General features: G+C 41.5%; 1 protein-coding gene and 1 long non-coding RNA gene across 10 annotated transcripts in view; one reads left to right on the forward strand and one right to left on the reverse strand.

The window, feature by feature from the left end:
* SLC35G2 (solute carrier family 35 member G2) overlaps nt 1-13,338 on the forward strand; it is a 34,813-nt gene extending 21,475 nt beyond the window's left edge. For 8 of the 9 annotated variants that reach the window (XM_003822489.5, XM_003822491.5, XM_003822490.5 and 5 more), the window contains one exon: nt 11,897-13,338. In XM_003822489.5, the coding sequence (XP_003822537.1) occupies nt 11,915-13,153 (1,239 nt within the window). In that variant the 5' untranslated portion in view covers nt 11,897-11,914 and the 3' untranslated portion in view covers nt 13,154-13,338. The remainder of the gene's footprint in view (nt 1-11,896) is intronic. The other variant, XM_063602943.1, reaches the window with a different exon arrangement.
* On the reverse strand, nt 2,473-19,168 carry LOC100992566 (uncharacterized). The gene is made up of 2 exons (XR_010111463.1): nt 15,929-19,168; nt 2,473-4,021 (listed from the first exon to the last, which is right to left on the reverse strand). It is a non-coding gene; the product is annotated as an uncharacterized LOC100992566 (long non-coding RNA).
* Between the last annotated feature and the right edge of the window lie 80 nt (nt 19,169-19,248).

Raw genomic sequence — 19,248 nt, forward strand, 5'->3', positions numbered from 1 at the left:
CATTACTTTTCCTAGTCCAACTAAGCAGCCTTCATCCCCAGTCTAATTGGTTGGGGGGATTGCCACACCTTCAGCTTCAGTGTATCTTCCCTCTTGGGAAGCTTCTGCTTTTCAACCCAAAATAAGGGTTCTCTTGTACCCAGGTAGCCCTCTTTTAAGCTGATTTTGGCTAGCATGCCAAGGAGCTTATCATTCAGCCTAGTGTGCCCAGATTTTTTTCTAGCCTGAAATAAGTGAGCTGTCATCCAGTTCTGGCACTTTTGTGCTTCCGTTAGTACTGCAGGGAGTCATCCTCAAAGAGCATTATCACCACTGACCTGTCACCAGAAAGGCACAGTGATGATGATAAATTTGGACTGATTCATACATATTGGTTGTTGCCCTTCTTTTCTTTCTTCCTCCTCCTCTTCCTCCCCTCCCTCACTTCCTCTCTCCCTCCCTCCCTCTCTCCCTTCCTTCTCTTTTTCTCTCTTTTCCTTCCTTCCTTCCTCCCTCCCTCCGTCTCTTTCTCTTCTTTCTTTCTCTCCCTCTTTCTTTTCTTTTCTTTTGACAGAATCTCACTCTGTCATCCAGGCTGAAGTGCAGTGGCGTGATCTTGGCTCACTGCAACCTCTGCCTCCCTGGTTCAAGTGATTCTCCTGCCTCAGCCTCCCTGGTAGCTGGGACTATAGGCGCATTCCACCATGCCTGGCTAATTTTTTATTTTTAGTAGAAATGGGGTTTCACCATGTTGGTCAGGCTGGTCTCAAACTCCTGACCTCAGGTGATCTGCCCGTCTGAGCCTCCCAAAGTGCTGGGATTACAGACGTGAGCCACTGTGCCTGGCCCTTTTTTTTTTTTTTTTTTCCTTTTGAGATAGGGTCTCGCTCTGTTTCCCAGGCTGGAGTATAGTGGTGCGATTTTGTTTTTTTTTTTAAGGGACGGTTTCGCCATTTTGCCCAGGCTGGTCTTGAACTCCTGAGCTCAAAGTGATCTGCCCGCTTCAGCCTCCCAAAGTGCTGGGATTGCAGGCATGAACCACCATGCCCCACCCCTCCCCTGGTTCTTCTAAGCAAGAGGATGCATTTGCAAGATGGTTGGCAGGGTCAGGAGTGCAGTCAGTGGCTATGGAAACAAAAGTTAGTTGTTGCTATGGTAAAACAGAGCTGCACCCTATCTAAAGGATGGACACAACACCAAAACTAGATTCCGGAATGTAACAAACTTATCATTCCTCAGACTCTCAAAGTAAATTTTTTTCTCAAGGATAACAAGCTCATGGATAGAATGAAGGATTTCATATCCTACTAATTTTTGAGTCAGGTATCAGTTCCCTACTGGCCAATAATGTGAATATAAATATCAGAGTCCAACTGGACATGGTGGCTCATGCCTGTAATCCCAGCACTTTGGGAGGCCGAGGTGGGTGAATCACCTGAGGTCGGGAGTTCGAGACCAGCCTGACTAACATGGAGAAACCCCGTCTCTACTAAAAATATAAAAAAATTAGCCGGGCGTGGTGGCGCATGCCTGTAATCTCAGCTACTCAGGAGGCTGAGGCAGGAGAATTGCTTGAACCCAGGAGGCGGAGGTTGCAGTGAGCCGAGATTTCGCCACTGCACTCCAGCCTGGCGACAGAGTGAGACTCCGTCTCAAAAAGAAGAAAAAAACAGCCAGGCGCGGTGGCTCACACCAGTAATCCCAGCACTTTGGGAGGCCGAGGCGGGCGGATCATGAGGTAAGGAGATCCAGACCATCCTGGCTAACACAGTGAAACCCTGTCTCTACTAAAAATACAAAAAATTAGCTGGGTGTGGTGGCACGCGCCTGTAGTTCCAGCTACTCGGGAGGCTGAGGCAGGAGAATTGCTTGAACCTGGGAGGCAGAGGTTGCAGTGAGCTGAGATTGCGCCACTGTACTCCAGCCTGGGAGACAGAGCGAGACTCCGTCTCAAAAAAAAGAAAAAAACAAATTTGTTGACTGGGCGTGGTGGCTCACACATGTAATCCCAGCACTTTGGGAGGCCCAGGCTGACTGATTGCATGAGGCCGTGAGTTTGAGACCAGCCTGGCCAACATGGCAAAAATCCTGTCTCTACAGAAAATACAAAAATTAGCTGGGCATGGTGGCTAACACCTGTAGTCCCAGCTACTCATGAGGCTGAGGCACGAATTGCTTGAACCTGGGAGGTGGAAGTTGTAGTGAGCAGAGATTGGGCCACTGCACTCCAGCCTGGGCGACAGCAAGACTCTCTGTCTCAGAAAAAAAAAAAAAAAAAAAAAAAAAGACAAAACATTCCTTCATGTACATTCAATGGAAAAACTTCAAAATTGTTATCTGTTTATTTTCACATATGTGGCATTTCCTGTGATTGTTATGAACCTAATTCTGTATAAGGGTAGTTTGTCATCCCATTTGCCTTTCAGCTTTCAGAGAGCTGAAGTTAATGTGTTCAAAGCCCTTGTTGGTTCCATATTAACTAGCCATTAAAAGTGATATTATGTAATTTTTAATGACATGGAAATGTTTACAATGTATTGTAAAATGGGGAAGTTATAAAATAGGATATAATGTTTGATATCAGTTTTGTAAGAAAAATCTTTCTGGAAGGGTCTGTAGTTGTCTCTGAATGGTAGGATTATGAGTGATTTTTATTTTCTTTGTTTTCCCACATTTCTAAATGTTCTATAATGAACATATATTGCTTTTGTAATAGGAATAAACAAAATGTTATTTATTTAGAGATCCGATGGTGGTAAATAAGCTCTTGGGTGAGAAGTTTATTCTGAGCAAGCTCAGATATGGAACCACTGGGAATTTCCTGATGTGGAATCACTGTGGATTTGCTGGTGATGGGACTTACTTGACTGGGCCAAAATGTGAGGCATGCACTGGGAAACTAGCAGGAAACTAGCACTTGAAACTCAGCCTGAAGATGCTGAAAGACATGTATTTCCAGCACCCTTTAGAATTGATTGAGAATAGTTTAATTCTCTAGTGGTTTAAAGCAGATACAAATTACTAAGGAACAGCTGCAGTTATGCCCTAAAAATTTAATTTTTTTTTTTTTGAGACAGAGTCTCGCTCTGTAGCCAGGCTGGAGTCAGTGGCGCGATCTCGGCTCACTGCAATATCCACCTCCCAGGTTCAGGCAATTCTCCTGCCTCAGCCTTCCAATTAGCTGGGACTATAGGTGCGCACCATCACGTCTAGCTAATTTTTGTATTTTTAGTAGAGACGGGGTTTCACCATGTTGGCCAGGATGGTCTTGATCTCTTGACCTTGTGATCTGCCTGCCTCGGCCTCCCAAAGTGCTGGGATTACAGGCGTGAGCCACCGCACCCGGCCGTAAAAAAAAAAAAAAAAAATTATGGTTACTTTTATGTGTCCACTTGGCTGGTCAAACATTATTCTGGATGTTTCTGTGAGAGTGTTTTTGGATGAGATTTACATTTGAAAGGGTGGACTTTGGAGAAAGCAAATTGCCTTCCATAATGTGGGTGGGCATCGTCCAATCAGTTGAAAGCCTGAATAGCACAAAAGACTGACCTCCTCCAAGCAAGAGGGAATTCTTTAGCCAACAGACTTTGGACTTAAACCACAATATTGGCACTTCTCTGGACTAGCCTGCTAACCACTCTGCAAATTTTGGACATGCCGACGTGCCAGCCTCCATAATTCTGTATTACTTTTCTCAACCATAGGAATGAGGTGGTCTCAGGCCTCATATTCTGGGATCTAGCTTGGGAAATAGTTCCTCTTTTGGATAAAAATAGTCATTTTAAGCTCTCCACACTGAATGTGCCCATTGTTCAAGCAGACACCAAACTGTGCATACTTTTAATTCATTTGTATCCACTATTTTTGGTGGAAACATTTGTAGCTAAGCAGGCTAGACTTCTGGTTCTATTTCATATTCCCTCTACTTAGCTGAGTTGCTCTGCACTGCTGAAGTAGACACCTCTGCCTTAGTGGGCACTTACCCCATGTGAATCCTTGTCAGAGGAACTGGAGCCATGATACTGGTTTAGAGCACTCGTCTCTGAGGAAGGAGGAAAAGTTGAGTTGGCACTTGGATCAGAACGACTTAGAGCAGATTGTAGAAAGTTACAGTGGCTAAACTACATAGTGGTCTTGCATTGGGAGAGATATCAAAACACTATAAGTATGAAATCATTAAAAAGACAAACCGATTGTGAAGACGGTTATGTCAAAAGATCCCAAAAATTATCATCCCAAACACTTTCTCTTAAGACAGACAATAATTATTACTCTAGTTGGTGGCCAAGCCAGAACTCAAAATTTCTGAGTCTTAAATTTCTTATCTCTAAAATAAAATTTCCGGCTGGGCATGGTGGCTCACACCTGTAATCCCAGTACTTTGCGCTAAGGCGAGTAAATCACCTGAGGTCAGGAGTTTGAGACAAACCTAGCCAACATGGTGAAACCCCATTTCTACTAAAAATATAAAAATTAGCTGGGCGTGGTGGTGCATGCCTGTAATCCCAGCTACTCTGGAGGCTGAGGGAGGCTGAGGCAGGAGAATCACTTGAACCTGGGAGGTGGAGGTTGCAGTGAGCCAAGATCATGCCACTACATTCTAGCCTGGGCGACAAGAGTGAGACTGTCTAAAAATAAATAAATAATAAATAAATAAATAAATAAATAAAATTTCCTAGTTTCCTGGGGCCACGTGAATACTGTTAGTTCCTGCCAAGGAGAGCTGCCTACTAGGCAAGAAGACCAAACAGCAAAAATCTGTGGACTCTAAGTCCCAAAATGTAAGGCTCTCCCACATCAGGGATTTGTGTACTGAGGAGGCCCTCCAGAATTTACCTGAGATAACTTACATTTGGATGCTTGCAACCAAGAGAATTTTGGTGGCCTATTAGAGTTAGCAGAAGACAACAAGCAAGGAGAGAATTCTAACATATCAGAATTAGGAGTTAATTTGAAACACAGAACCAGTAGGGGATTTATTATAAAGAACTGGCTTCATTGCACTCCAGCCTGGGCAACAAGAGTGAAACTCCATCTCAAAAAGAAAAAAAAAATTGGCTTATGTTCTTGTGGGGGCTGGATAAGCAAGTCTGAAGTCTGCAGGCAGTCATTCAGGAAGGGGAGATTTAAGGGCCAGCTGGGGCCGGGAGCAGTGGTTCATGCCTGTAATCCCAGCACTTTGGAAGGCCGAGGCAGATGGATCACTTGAGGTCAGGAGTTCGAGACCAGCCTGGCCAACATGGCGAAACCCCACCTCTACTAAAATACAAAAATTAGCTGGATTTGGTGGTGGCTGTGGTGGGTGCCTGTAATCCCAAGTACTCAGGAGGCTGAGGCAGGAGAATTGCTTGAACCTGGGAGGCAGAGGTTGCAGTGAGCCGGGATTGCATCACTACACTCCAGCCTGGGCGACAGAGCAAGACTCTGTCTCAAAACAAACAAAAACAAAACAAAAGAGAAAGAACTGGTTAGAACCCCGTGAGCACAGGATAATGCTTGTTGTCCACAGGCAGTAAAGAAAAAATCATGAACAGGCTAGAACCCCAAGGGCATAAGCTGTTTGGAGTCTCTGAATTTAAGAAAGGCCTAAGCCCTCACCTTTAAAGGGCTCCCCTTATTAAGTCAGGCCTACCCAGGATAAAGTCAACAGATTAGGGGCTATTTATTTATCAACACATTTACAGCAAACAAAAGGGACTTTTATCACATCTGCAAAATCTCTTCACAACAGCAACTTAGATAGATTAGTGTTTGATTAAGTAAATTGGAAAGTGTAGTTCAGCATAGCCAAGTTTATACACCAAAAAGCCATCATAGGCTGGGTGTGGTGGCTTATGCTTATAATCCCAGCACTTTGGGAGGCTGAGGTTGGTGGATCACTTGAGCCCAGGAGTTTGAGATCAGCCTGGGCAACATGGCGAAAACCCATCTCTACAAAAAATACAAAAATTAGGTAGGCGTGATGGCAGGCATCTGAAGCCCCAGCTACTTAGGAGGCTGAGGTGGGAGGATCACTTGAGCCAGCCATATTCGCTGGGTGACAAAGTGAATCTGGGGTGACAAAAAGCCATCATAGTCATAAAAAAGAATGAAATTATGTCCTTTGCAGCAACATGGATAGAGCTAGAGGCTATTATCCTAAGTAAAATAACTCAGAAACATAAAATCAAATACTGCATGTTCTGTCTTATAAGCTCTTATTAGTGGGAGCTAAACAATTACACATAAAGATGGAAATAATAGACCCTGGAGACTCTGAAACGGGTTAGAGTACGTGGGAAGAGAGGGTTAAAAAATTACCTATTGGGTGCAATGCTCACTATTTGGGTGATGGATACACCAGAATCCTAAACCTTACCATTACATAATATATACATGTAACGAACCGGGCGCGGTGGCCTGTAATCTCAGCACTTTGGGAGGCTGAGGCAGGCGGATCACCTGAGGTAGGGAGTTCAAGACCAGCCTGACAAGCATGGAGAAACCCTGTCTCTACTAAAAATACAAAATTAGCCGGGCGTGGTGGCACATGCCTGTAATCCCAGCTATTTGGGAGGCTGAGGCAGGAGAATCGCTTGAATCCGGAGGTGGAGGTTGTAGTGAGCCAAGATCATGTCATTACACTCCAGCCTGGGCAACAAGAACGAAACTTGGTCTCAAAAAAAAAAAAAAAAAAGATTATATATACACACACACACACGTAACGAATCTGCACATGTACTCCCTGAACCTAAAAAAAAATTATGCAATAATTATAATAGTACCTAATTTTTATTGCGTGCTAAATATACAAGTTATGCCATTTAATTTATATATATTTTATCATTATACTTTGTAATAATCATAGGTAATAAGTATAATTATCTTTTATACATGTAGAAACTAAAGTTTATGAAAACGAAATCATGTACCCAAAGTCATGATTAATAAGTAAAGTTGAACCCAACTTTTTTTTTTACTTTAAATCCTGTGCTTTTATTTATTTTTATTTTTTATTTTTGAGACAAGTTCTCTGTCTCCCAGGCTGAAGTGCAGTGGTGCGATCTTGGCTCACTGCAACCTCCGCCTCCTGGGTTCAAGTGATTCTGGTGTCTTAGCCTCCCAAGTAGCTGGGACTACAGGCATGTGCCACCACTCCCAACTAATTTTCTGTATTTTTAGTAGAGACGAGGTTTCACCATGTTGGCCAGGCTGGTCTCAAACCCCTGACCTCAAGTGGTCCACCTGCCTCAGCCTCCCAAAGTGCTGGAATTACAGGCATGAGCCACTGCACCTGGCCCATTGTTAGTTTTTAAAAATACAGGATTTAGGCTGGGCGTGGTGGCTCATGCCTGTGATCCCAGCACTTCGGGAAGCCGCGGCGGGCGGATCACTTGAGGTCAGGGGTTTGAGACCAGCCTGACCAACATGGTGAAACCCCGTCTCTACCAAAAAAATACAAAAATTAGCCAGGCGTAGTGGCACATGCCTATGATCCCAGCTACTGTGGAGGCTGAGGCAGGAGAATCTCTTGAAGCCGGGAGGTGGAGGTTGCAGTGAGCTGAGATCATGCCACTGCACTCCAGCCTGGGGGACAGAGCGAGACTCCGTCTCAAAAATAAATAAATAACTAAAAACAAACAAAAGCTAACCATGGAAAATGATATTGATGGATCCAAGTGATACAGTTTGTTTCAACATATTGAGATATTGGATCCTTTTAAATTCTTCGTACTGCTCATGACCAGTTGCCATACACCGCAGAATGTCAATTGCCTACAAGGTAAATTTCACATCGGTCGACTTACCCTCCTGTCACTCCTGATAATGCACTCATGGTTTATGGGTTGTTTTAGTAGTATGTGGTGAACTATAAACTGTTACAATGGGAGGAGTTTTTTTTTAAAACCTCTTAAAAGTTGATGTATATATATCCTTACCACTAAGCATATCTTTTCAATTAGGCATGTGGCAATTCCTTTCTTGATGTTTTTAGGGAAAATGAGCCAAATAATATTTTAAAAAATGTATAAGCCAAGCTAGTTTCTATCCTTTCTTCTATTAAACTCAGGATCACACAAGTAGGCATGAGTGTGCACAAATATTTATGCCTTGCATTGTTCTGAGAATTAGTAAAAGAATATCTTGAAAGCATGATATAACTTTGTATTTGTATCTAAAAATATACAAAGTTGTTGAATTAAAAAAAAATAATAGTGCAGCTGGGCGTGGTGGCTCACGCCTGTAATCCCAGCATTTTGAGAGGCTGAGGCATGCTTATTGCTTGAACCCAGGAGTTTGAGACCATCGTGGGCAACATGGCAAAACCCTGTCTCTACAGAAAGTGTAAAAAACAGCCAGGAGGGGTGGTGTACAAGTGTCTTAGCTGAGGCTGAGGTGGGAGGATTGCTTGAGCCCTGGAGGTCGAGGCTGCAGTGAGCAGTGATCACGCCACTGCACTCCAGCCTGCGCAACGGAGTGACACCCTGTCTCAAAATAATTATTATTTGACATATCAAATTTGGGCACAGTGACTAGAAACAAAATTCCACTGAGTTGAGACAGCTAGGTTACAAAATTATTAGATTACAAAATATTAGGTTAGAAGTACTACTGCAGATGTTTAAACAAGGAAGAAAAATACACAAGTGGCTAGAGGTGAGGAAAGGCCTGTCTCTAAAAGACAGAATTTGTACTGGGCCTTTAAAGATGAACAGTGTTGGCCAGGCGCGGTGGCTCACGCCTGTAATCCCAGCACTTTGGGAGGCCGAGGTGGGCAGATCACAAGGTCAGGAGATCGAGACCATCCTGGCTAATACGGTGAAACCCTGTCTCCACTAAAAAAAATATAAAAAATTAGCCGGGCGTGGTGGCGGGAGCCTGTAGTCCCAGCTACTCGGGAGGCTGAGGCAGGAGAATGGTGTGAACCCGGGAGGTGGAGCTTGCAGTGAGCCGAGATTGTGCCACTGCGCTCCAGCCTGGGCGAAGAGTGAGACTCCGTCTCAAAAAAAAAAAAAAAAAAAAAGATGAACAGTGTTTACAAAGTTGGAGCAGAAGGGAAACTGGTGAGAATAAAAGCTTAGGGTATATATGGAGAATGAGGACAGGGAAGACACTGGACTGACTGCTCAGAGCAAGGTAGGCGTGTTGAAGACCTAAGTACTGATAGGAGCTAGATTAGCCAGGGTACTGAGCGCCTGGCAGAGGAGTTGAAATTTGATAAGGTAGAGATTAGGAAATCACTGTAGGTTCTTGAATGGGGAAAGCTTGAGAAGTTTTTGTTTTTGTTTTGAGTCTTTTAAAGGAAGAGCAATGTGACAGTGGGATAATATAAATTTTAGAGAGGGACTGGGATTCAAGGGAGGCTAGTTAGGATGCTGTTGCAATATTCTAGATGGGAATTCACAATAACGCAAACCACAATTATAAAAGTTACATAGAATTGGAGGAGAAAGGGAAAAACGGGAATATTTCAAAGACGAAAACAGTAAGATTAGTGACCAAATGCAAGTAAGATGGCAGAAAAGATAATTCACAGTATTCCCTGATTTCTAGCTTGGGGAACTGGAAAAATTGTGGTATCACAGACATAAATGAGGACATTAGGGAAAAAAATCTATTTGGGAGAACAAGACTATTCAGTTTGGGATTGTTGAAGCTATGATTTGACATGTCCTGGCAAAAGTTGGAAATAAAGAACAGTCAGATTAGCCTGATAGTGGTGTGCAGGAAGAAGGACTGCAAATGGGACATCCAGGCTAGGAAATAGAAGGGTTTGGAGGCACAGGTGATATTTTTTTCATGACTTCTTCCAGCTGAAGGTGGTGCCTTTTAGAAAAGAAAGGAGTAAATAGGAATAGAACAGTTAGCTCCCCAGATGGTGTCGAAGAACAAAATGAGATTTTATTTCTGGGCCATTGTTTAGGATCCTGGAACCGATGAGTTTTTGGCAAGAAATCAGGGAGTCACGAGGAAGAAAAAAAAAGATTCTTTTTCTTTTTCTTTTTTTGAGATGGAGTCTTGCTCTGTTGCTGACGCTGGAGTGCAGTGGCACAATCTCGGCTCACTGCAACCTCCGTCTCCTGGGTTCAAGCAGTTCTCCTACCTCAGCCTCCTGAGTAGCTGGGATTACAGGCGCCTGCCACCATTCCCAGCTAATTTTTGCATTTTTAGTAGAGACAGGGTTTTACCATGTTGGCCAGGCAGGTCTCAAACTCCTGACCTCAGGTGATCTGCCTACCTCGGCCTCCCAAAGTGCTGGGATTACAGGCATGAGCCAGTGTGCCTGGCTTCTTTTTTGTTTTTTAAGCGGGAGGAGAGGATCATTGGGAGGGAAATAGGAAATTGTTGAAAGGAAGGAAAGAAAGAACCAAGTGAAAAAATAAAGGTCTAAAAGAAATAATAATATTGTAGAAGATACCCAGTGTTTCATAAAGTTGTTATAGGTGAAAGGAAGCCAAATTTATTGCTAACATTTATTGAGAGTTTACTATATGCCAGCACTGTGGCAAATTGTTTATATGCATTATTTTATTTAATTCTTACAGTAAGTTCAACTTTTTTTCCCACTTGACATTATATAGTGGACATCGTTTTTGTTTTGTTTTGTTTTGAGACAGAGTCTCACTCTGTCACCCAGGCTGGAGTGCAGTAGCACAATCTTGGCTCACTGCAACCTCTGCTTCCTGAATTCAAGTGATTCTCATGCCTCAGCCTCCCGAGTAGCTGGAATTACAGACACATACCACCAGGCCCGGCTAAATTTAGTATTTTTAGTAGAAATGGCATTTCATCATGTTGGCCAGGCTGGCCAACTCCTCTCAAACTTCTGGCCTCAAGTGATCCGCCCGCCTCAGCCTCCCAAAATGCTGGGATTACAGGTGTGAGCCACCGTGCCTACACTGTCATTTTTAATAGATAGCATAGTATTCCATTGTATGAACATTCATTGTAGTAAGCTACAATGAACTCTCCTGTATGTACATTTTCCCCACATTTTTTGATATATTCTTTTTCTTAACAGATAAACATTTTAATTCTATTTTTTTGGATAATATCACAATTCAAAAATAAAAATTTAAAAAAATAAATAACAAAAAGGTTTTCTTCCATTTTTGTTCTCCTGTCACCTGAACCACCATTAGTTTTCTTGGTATATTTATATAATTTCTTTGTTATGTAAACAAATATAAATACGTATTCTTATTCCCCCCCTTTTTTATTCAGAATGTAAAAAGCATCTTGTGATCATCTCTTTAGCATAAAATCTTAAAAGTGGTATTGCTGAGTAGAGGATAGTTAAAATCTTAATACATATGGTCCAACTGTTCACGAGAGAGGTTGTACAATTTAACCTTTCTACCAACAATGCATGAGTGTTACTAAATTCATGTTATTTATGTTCTAATTTCAGTGTATTTTTATATCTCAAAACTTATGGGGAGTCCAGAATAAATGTTTAAAAATCACTATAATTTATAAGGTGAATTCTGGTATTATACAGAATTGATTATACAAAATACTTTGGACTTAACTAATAATTTATAACAGGCAAATGGACCCAATGAGAAGGAAAGGTTTGACCTAAGTTATTATTTATCTTTCTGTGTTTTGCTTGTTGGATAGGTGGAGAAACAGGTAGGAATGAAAAGATGGAAAAATCCGTTTGTGGTATAAAGATAGAAAATAGAGCTGAATGAAACAAGTAAGCAAAGAGAAATGGGGACAGACTTCAGATGAGAGTGAAAAAAGGGTAAACAATTCCAGTAGGTACCATACATCTGATAAGGCATATTGCCAGATCATCTCTAATTTCTTTTTTTTCTGGACTACTGTTACAGCCTCTACTTTCTATCATTGAATTGATGCATATGATTATAATAGAAATTAAATTTTCAATGAAATGAATGTCTTTTTGTCATTTTTTTTCTTTAAATAGAATTGATTATCTGAAGAAATGGATACTTCTCCCTCCAGAAAATATCCAGTTAAAAAACGGGTGAAAATACATCCCAACACAGTGATGGTGAAATATACTTCTCATTATCCCCAGCCTGGCGATGACGGATATGAAGAAATCAATGAAGACTATGGAAATTTTATGGAGGAAAATCCAAAGAAAGGTCTGCTGAGTGAAATGAAAAAAAAAGGAAGAGCTTTCTTTGGAACCATGGATACCCTACCTCCACCAACAGAAGACCCAATGATCAATGAGATTGGACAATTCCAGAGCTTTGCAGAAAAAAACATTTTTCAATCCCGAAAAATGTGGATAGTGCTGTTTGGATCTGCTTTGGCTCATGGATGTGTAGCTCTTATCACTAGGCTTGTTTCTGATCGGTCTAAAGTTCCATCTCTAGAACTGATTTTTATCCGTTCTGTTTTTCAGGTCTTATCTGTGTTAGTTGTGTGTTACTATCAGGAGGCCCCCTTTGGACCCAGTGGATACAGATTACGACTCTTCTTTTATGGTGTATGCAATGTCATTTCTATCACTTGTGCTTATACATCATTTTCAATAGTTCCTCCCAGCAATGGGACCACTATGTGGAGAGCCACAACTACAGTCTTCAGTGCCATTTTGGCTTTTTTACTCGTAGATGAGAAAATGGCTTATGTTGACATGGCTACAGTTGTTTGCAGCATCTTAGGTGTTTGTCTTGTCATGATCCCAAACATTGTTGATGAAGACAATTCTTTGTTAAATGCCTGGAAAGAAGCCTTTGGGTACACCATGACTGTGATGGCTGGACTGACCACTGCTCTCTCAATGATAGTATACAGATCCATCAAGGAGAAGATCAGCATGTGGACTGCACTGTTTACTTTTGGTTGGACTGGGACAATTTGGGGAATATCTACTATGTTTATTCTTCAAGAACCCATCATCCCATTAGATGGAGAAACCTGGAGTTATCTCATTGCTATATGTGTCTGTTCTACTGCAGCATTCTTAGGAGTTTATTATGCCTTGGACAAATTCCATCCAGCTTTGGTTAGCACAGTACAACATTTGGAGATTGTGGTAGCTATGGTCTTGCAGCTTCTCGTGCTGCACATATTTCCTAGCATCTATGATGTTTTTGGAGGGGTAATCATTATGATTAGTGTTTTTGTCCTTGCTGGCTATAAACTTTACTGGAGGAATTTAAGAAGGCAGGACTACCAGGAAATACTAGACTCTCCCATTAAATGAATACCTGATTATTATTGTCTCATTAATGTTCAGTTATTAATATGTATACTGCCATTTTAATGTTTACCTATGAATGTCTTTTGTGTTATATAATTGACAGAGTGCTATATAATATATACAAATGCAGAAAATTTATTCTAGTCTAATATATTCAAATACAAATATTAAATATAAGAAATACGTTATGAATCTGGTATCTTTATTGGTATTTATGGGTGTCTTTCCAGGTAAATTATAGTAGAAGGAGAATGTTAACTGCTATTACTAAATAATAGAAGACTCAAATGGAACTGAAGTTCAAAAATTAGAAATGTTCTACAAATGTTCAACAAAACTCCTTCATTTGTGAAAAATACACTATAAGGTGAAATGTTGAACACCAAACCCTGTTTTGTCATCTACTTGCATTAGAAAACTGGAAGTCATAGGGCTGGGTAAAGGAGCCTGAGTTGAGGCAAGAAAAGAGGAAAGAAGGGAAAATAAGTGGTTTTTTAATGACAATGGGTGGCTGTCCAAAGTTAGAACAGGAAATTGGTTTTCTCCTTATTATGAGCACATTAGGCGATACATAGGAAATAGAAATAGGGAGAAGTGTGGATTCTTGCCAGTCCTACCTAGCCCATGCCATTTTGTCCCTGATGTTTGGAGACCTAACGTTGGGGTAGGGTCTGCTTATCCTCAGTTATGTAGATCTCTTCCAAGGCTGCCCTTGTTTATGATTTTGTGGCTAGTGTATGTGTGAGCTGCAGTAAAAGTACTCCTTACTCCTGAAAAAGGCACCAACAGTAATCATAATATAGCAGAAAATTGACATGGTATCCTGAGATTCTTTTCAAAAAGGTCTAAAAGTCTGTAAAAGCACATATGATGGCAATAAGTCTAATTTTGGCCATTCTTACCAATTTAGCACAAATAAATGAAATGGTACTGGTTATTAAACTATTGTCTCAGGTCCACATTCCCCCTTCTATACATTTCTCTGTAATGCTGTGGCTCAAACCCTGCAAACTACATTTTTTTCTATGTCAGCTGGTGTCTCACTAGGTTCCATCAATAAAGGGCATTAGAGGGAGACTGGAAGGCAGAAGGGAAGAAGGGACTTCCTCCTTTCCATTTGTTTGCAGTTTCTGTCACTGTTATCCCAGCAACAAGCAAGAGCCCTTTGCTCCAGCAGCAGCAATTGATTTCAGCCTTGAGCTTCTTTTGACATCCTCCCCACCCACAACTAGCCTCATCATATCCTTCCCTGAAGTAGTAGGATCAGCCAGACAGCATCCTCTCAGGGGTCTGAGCAATACTCAGCCAGGTCATTTGTCTGAGTTTCTGAGACCTGATAATCCACCTTGATTCCCCATTTTCACTAGATCTATCATTGACAGCTGCTCCCTGCAGTTATCACCTCTGGGTAACCTCAGTGTTCCGTTTTTGCTTTTTCAGTCAATGAAAACTCAATACTAAATCCTCTCTCTAGTAATATCATCTAATTTCTGATTTCCTGACTAACATATCTCTAAACCTTCCCCAAAGGAAACTACAGCCATCAGCAGGGTACTGTGCTTTGGGAAAATGTCAACATTTAGATTTTTTCAGGGATTACTAGACAGTGGCTCTCAATAGAAATTATACAAACTGAAAAAAGAATGAATAGAGCCTGAATGACCTGTACTAAGTACTGAGAAGTCTAGCATGAGTGTAATTGTAGTCCCAGAAGAAGAGGAGAAACAGAATGGGACAGAAAAAAAAATTTGAAGAAATACTGGACAAAAGTCTTCCAAATTTGATTAAAAAAAAAAAAAAAAAAAGAAAATGAGAAACCAGCAATCCACAGACCCAGGGAATGAAATGAACCCCAAGCAGGATAAATACAAAACCAAAACCAAAACAAACATCACAGTGTAATGAAACATCACAGTGTAACTTTTGATAAATATAATGAAAATCTTATAAGCATTCATAGAATAAGACACCTAGAAACATCAGTGTTAACTTTTGATAAATATAAACAAAATCTTAAAAGCATTCATAGAAAAAGGCATAAGACATACAAGAAAACAATGATAAGAATTACAACTAGTTTCTCACAGATATAATGGAGGCTGGAAAACGAGAATGACATCTTTAAAGTGCTGAAAACAAAAACAAAAACCCTTTGAATGGCTTCTCATTGCCTATAGGATAAACTCTAAGGTGCCTGACTTCCATAACCTGGTTATTGATTATATTTCTAGCTATCTTCTGCTCTAGCAATATTCTACTATCATTTAATACCTTTTTATTATGCAGGCTCCTCTATGTGGACAGATTTTTTCTAGTTAATTGCCTGACTAACCTGGCCACACAACTCCTTTCCCCTGTGGCTTAATGTCCTCCTTGCACTGGACTGTCTATAACAATTTCTAACTCTAAGCTATCAGGTTTCTGGGAAAGGTCTTGACATGGAGGCTTATTTTTCCCTTTCTTGTGTTCCCAAATTCTTTTATTTTGGATTAATAAAGTAAGCCACCTGTGTGTTTTTAATCGTAGACAGATTAGCTGCCCATATCCAAAGCTCCACGTGTAGTCCCTAGATAAGTTTTGTTTTTGTTTTGAGATGTGGTGTGATCATAGCTCATTGCAGCCTCAAATTCCTGGGCTCAAGCCATCCTCCCACCTCAGCCTCCAGAGTGGCTGGGACTACAGGCACATGCCACTATGCCCAGCTGATTAAAAAAAATTTTGTTTTGTAGAGACAGGGTCTAGCTCTGTTGCCAGGGCTGATCATAAGTTTTGACTTACATTTTCTTGTTGCCTGATTCTGGTTAGTCCCTGATCCACTCAGCACTAATTAGCAAGGATGATTCCTGTTTTTGGTTTGAGTTCCCCTGAAAGAGAGGAAGCAGCAGCCATGTGCATGTTTATATTTGGAAGCTGGGGAGACAGACTGTGTGAAAGGAAGTCTCTGGGACAGCTCCCACCCCATTAAAACATGTACTGCATCCCTTTTAAGTGCAATTACATACATGCCTTTCTGCCTATCTGCCCTTCCAGTCTATGCTTTCCTTTTTCATTGCTGTTTGCTTAGTTTTCTTCTTTGACTCCTCTTTTGCATATATTTTTGGAGGTTTCTTAAATTTTTTTTAAAGAGTTCCTGTTAAGAATGAGTGATGAGAAAGATTAAAGAAGGAAAATTAAGAGGATAAACTAGCTGGGTGCTGTGGCTCACGCTTGTAATCCCAACACTTTGGGAGGCTGAGGTGGGTGGATCACCTGAGGTCAGGGGTTTGAGACAAGCCTGGCCAACATTGTGAAACCCTGTCTCTACTAAAAATACAAAAAATTAGCCAGGTGTGGTGGTATGTGCCTGTAGTCCCAGCAACTTGGGAGGCTGAGGCGGGAGAATTGCTTGAACCCGGGAGGTGGAGGTTGCAATAAGCTGAGGTGGTGCCACTGCACTCCAACCTGGGCAAAAAAGCGAGACTCCATCTCAAAAAAACAAACAAACAAACAAACAAAAACCCTAAATGTATGACTTCAGCATACTTTTTGCTGGGTTAATTTTCCCCACTTAAGGTGGTGGTAAGCTACATGAAGGCAAGAACTGTATTTCTGTATTTTACCTGTTGTATTTATATTCACACCTTCTGCCTCCATTGTATGTTAAATATGTAATTAGAATTAAAATTGAGTCAGGCTGTGCTAACAGTTTGATGGGTGATTTTGCAGCAACAGTTTTAACTCTGGACAACAGTTTCTTCAAAAATGAATATAATATCTCAGTCTGTAAACTTTATAAAATGTATCAACAAATAAAACCATTGTATTAGCTTGGGCTGCCATAATAAAATACTAGATTGGGTGGCTTACACAACAGAAGTTTATTTTTTCAAAGTTATGTAGGTTGGGCGGTCCAAAAGAGGGTGCCAGCATGGTCAGTTTTGGGTGAGGGCTCTCTCCCTGGCTTGCAGATGTCTGTCTGCTTGCTGTGTTCTCAAATGGAGAGAGCTCTCTGGTGCCACTTTCTATAAAGACATTAATCTTATGGGATTAGGGCCCCATCCTTATGACCTAATTTAATTTTTATTACCTCCCTAAAGGCCTAGCTCCAACTAGAGATGGTCCCTGACTTAAGATTTTTTTGACTTTATGATGGTCCAAAAGCCATATGCACTCTAGAATCTGTACTTTGAGTACCCATAAAACCATCCAGTTTTTCATTCAGTATTTAGATTACATGAAATACTCAATACTTTATTAAAAAATAAGCTTTGTATTAGATGATTTTGCCTAACTGAAGGCTAATGTAAGTATTCTGAGCATGTTTTAGGTAGGCTACGCTAAGCTATGATGTTTGGTAGGTTAGAAGCATTAAATGCATTTCTGACTTAAGATCTTTTCAACTTAAGGTATTTTCAGTTTATGGTGGGTTTATTGGAACATAACCCCTTTGTAAGTTAAGAAACATTTATATAGTCACATTAGGAGTGAGGGCTTCGGTATGAATTTTTGGGGGGGATGCAATTCAGTCCATACCAGTCATAATAAAATATGCAAAGTTATTTAAACCCTTAGAATAAACTCAAAATTCACCGCCATTATTCACTTTGGATGCTAATAACAGAATGTAGACATAGAGTAGCTGTTGCCCAGTTTCATGGTCTACTTGTCCCAGCCAACCTGAGGATAGTACAGCATAAATAGGTAAATTTGTGCTTGACCTTGTGATCCTACATATGGCAGGCTGTCTTAGTCCCTTTAGTGTTGCTAGAAAGGAATACCCAAAGCTGGATAATTTAGAAACAGAAAAGGTTTTTCGGCTTATGGTTCTGATGTCTGGAAAAGTTCAAGACTGAGCATCTGCATCTGATGGGAGCCTAAGACTGCTTCTACTCATGCCAGAAGGCAAAGGAGAGCTGGTGTGTGCAGAGATTACATGGCCAGAGAGGACGCAAAAGAAGAAAGGAAGTGCGACGTTCTTTTTAACCAGCTCTGGTGGAAATAAAGATAACTCATTTACCCTCTCCCCAGGGAGGACATTAATCTATTCATGAAGGAACCACCTCCATGACCCAACACTGCCCATTAGTCCCCACCTCCAACATTGGGGATCAAATTTCAACAGGAGGTTTAGGGGAACAAACATCTAAATTACAGCACAGGCCAACCACATGCATGCATTACCAATCACGTAAATAATTTTGAAGTTAAATGCAGAAAACTGCAAACTTTTGAGGCTGATATCCAGGGCCAGGATTAAAATAAAAAGTATTAATGCCTTAAACAGTATTTACTGACCATCTACCCTACTGCAAGGCCCTAGGGAGAAACTGAACAGACATGGTTACTGATTCAACGGAGTTTACAATCTAGGTAGGCATACAGGCAAACCATTTCAATAGATCGGATGGAGAAAACACCTGTGCTCCAAGGAAGGTACCTAACTGAGCAAGCTTCCCTGAGGAGCGACCCTAAACTGTGCCACAAAGATGGTTAAGAAGAGATGAGGCGGCTGGGCGTGGTGGCTCACGCCTGTAATCCCAGCACTTTGGGAGGCCGAGGCTGGTGGATCACGAGGTCAAGAGATCGAGACCATCCTGGCCAACATGGTGAAACCCCGTCACTGCTAAAAATACAAAAAAATTAGCTGGGCGTGGTGGTACATGCCTGTAATCCCAGCTACTCGGGAGGCTGAGGCAGGAGAATCGCTTGAACCCGGAGGCGGAGGTTGCAGTGAGCCGAGATCGTGCCACTGCACTCCACCCTGGCGACAGAGCGAAACTCGTTTCAAAAAAAAAAAAAAAAAGAGGCAGGTTACGGCGCGGGGGCGGGGAAGGGGGCCTGCAGCACCGGCGAGGGGAAGAACCAACTTACTGATGCCTCAGCCAGTGGCTGGAGCCCTAAGAATGGGCAGACCTGGCTACGAAGGTCCTCTTCATAACACTACTGCCGCCAAGAATGTAAGCTGCCCAAGCACGAGGACACTTTTAGAGGGCCCTCAGACTCAGCTTCTTTTGGTCTGTGCCTCAAATTAAGCACATGTCTTACATTTCTCCCAGGTCCCAATTTTCAGGTCTGCTTTTCTTTGTTTTTCTTTGTCGCTCCCCGCTCCTAAGAACCTT

This window comes from Pan paniscus, chromosome 2 (genome assembly GCF_029289425.2).
Source record: "Pan paniscus chromosome 2, NHGRI_mPanPan1-v2.0_pri, whole genome shotgun sequence".
Taxonomy (NCBI): Eukaryota; Metazoa; Chordata; class Mammalia; order Primates; family Hominidae; genus Pan; species Pan paniscus.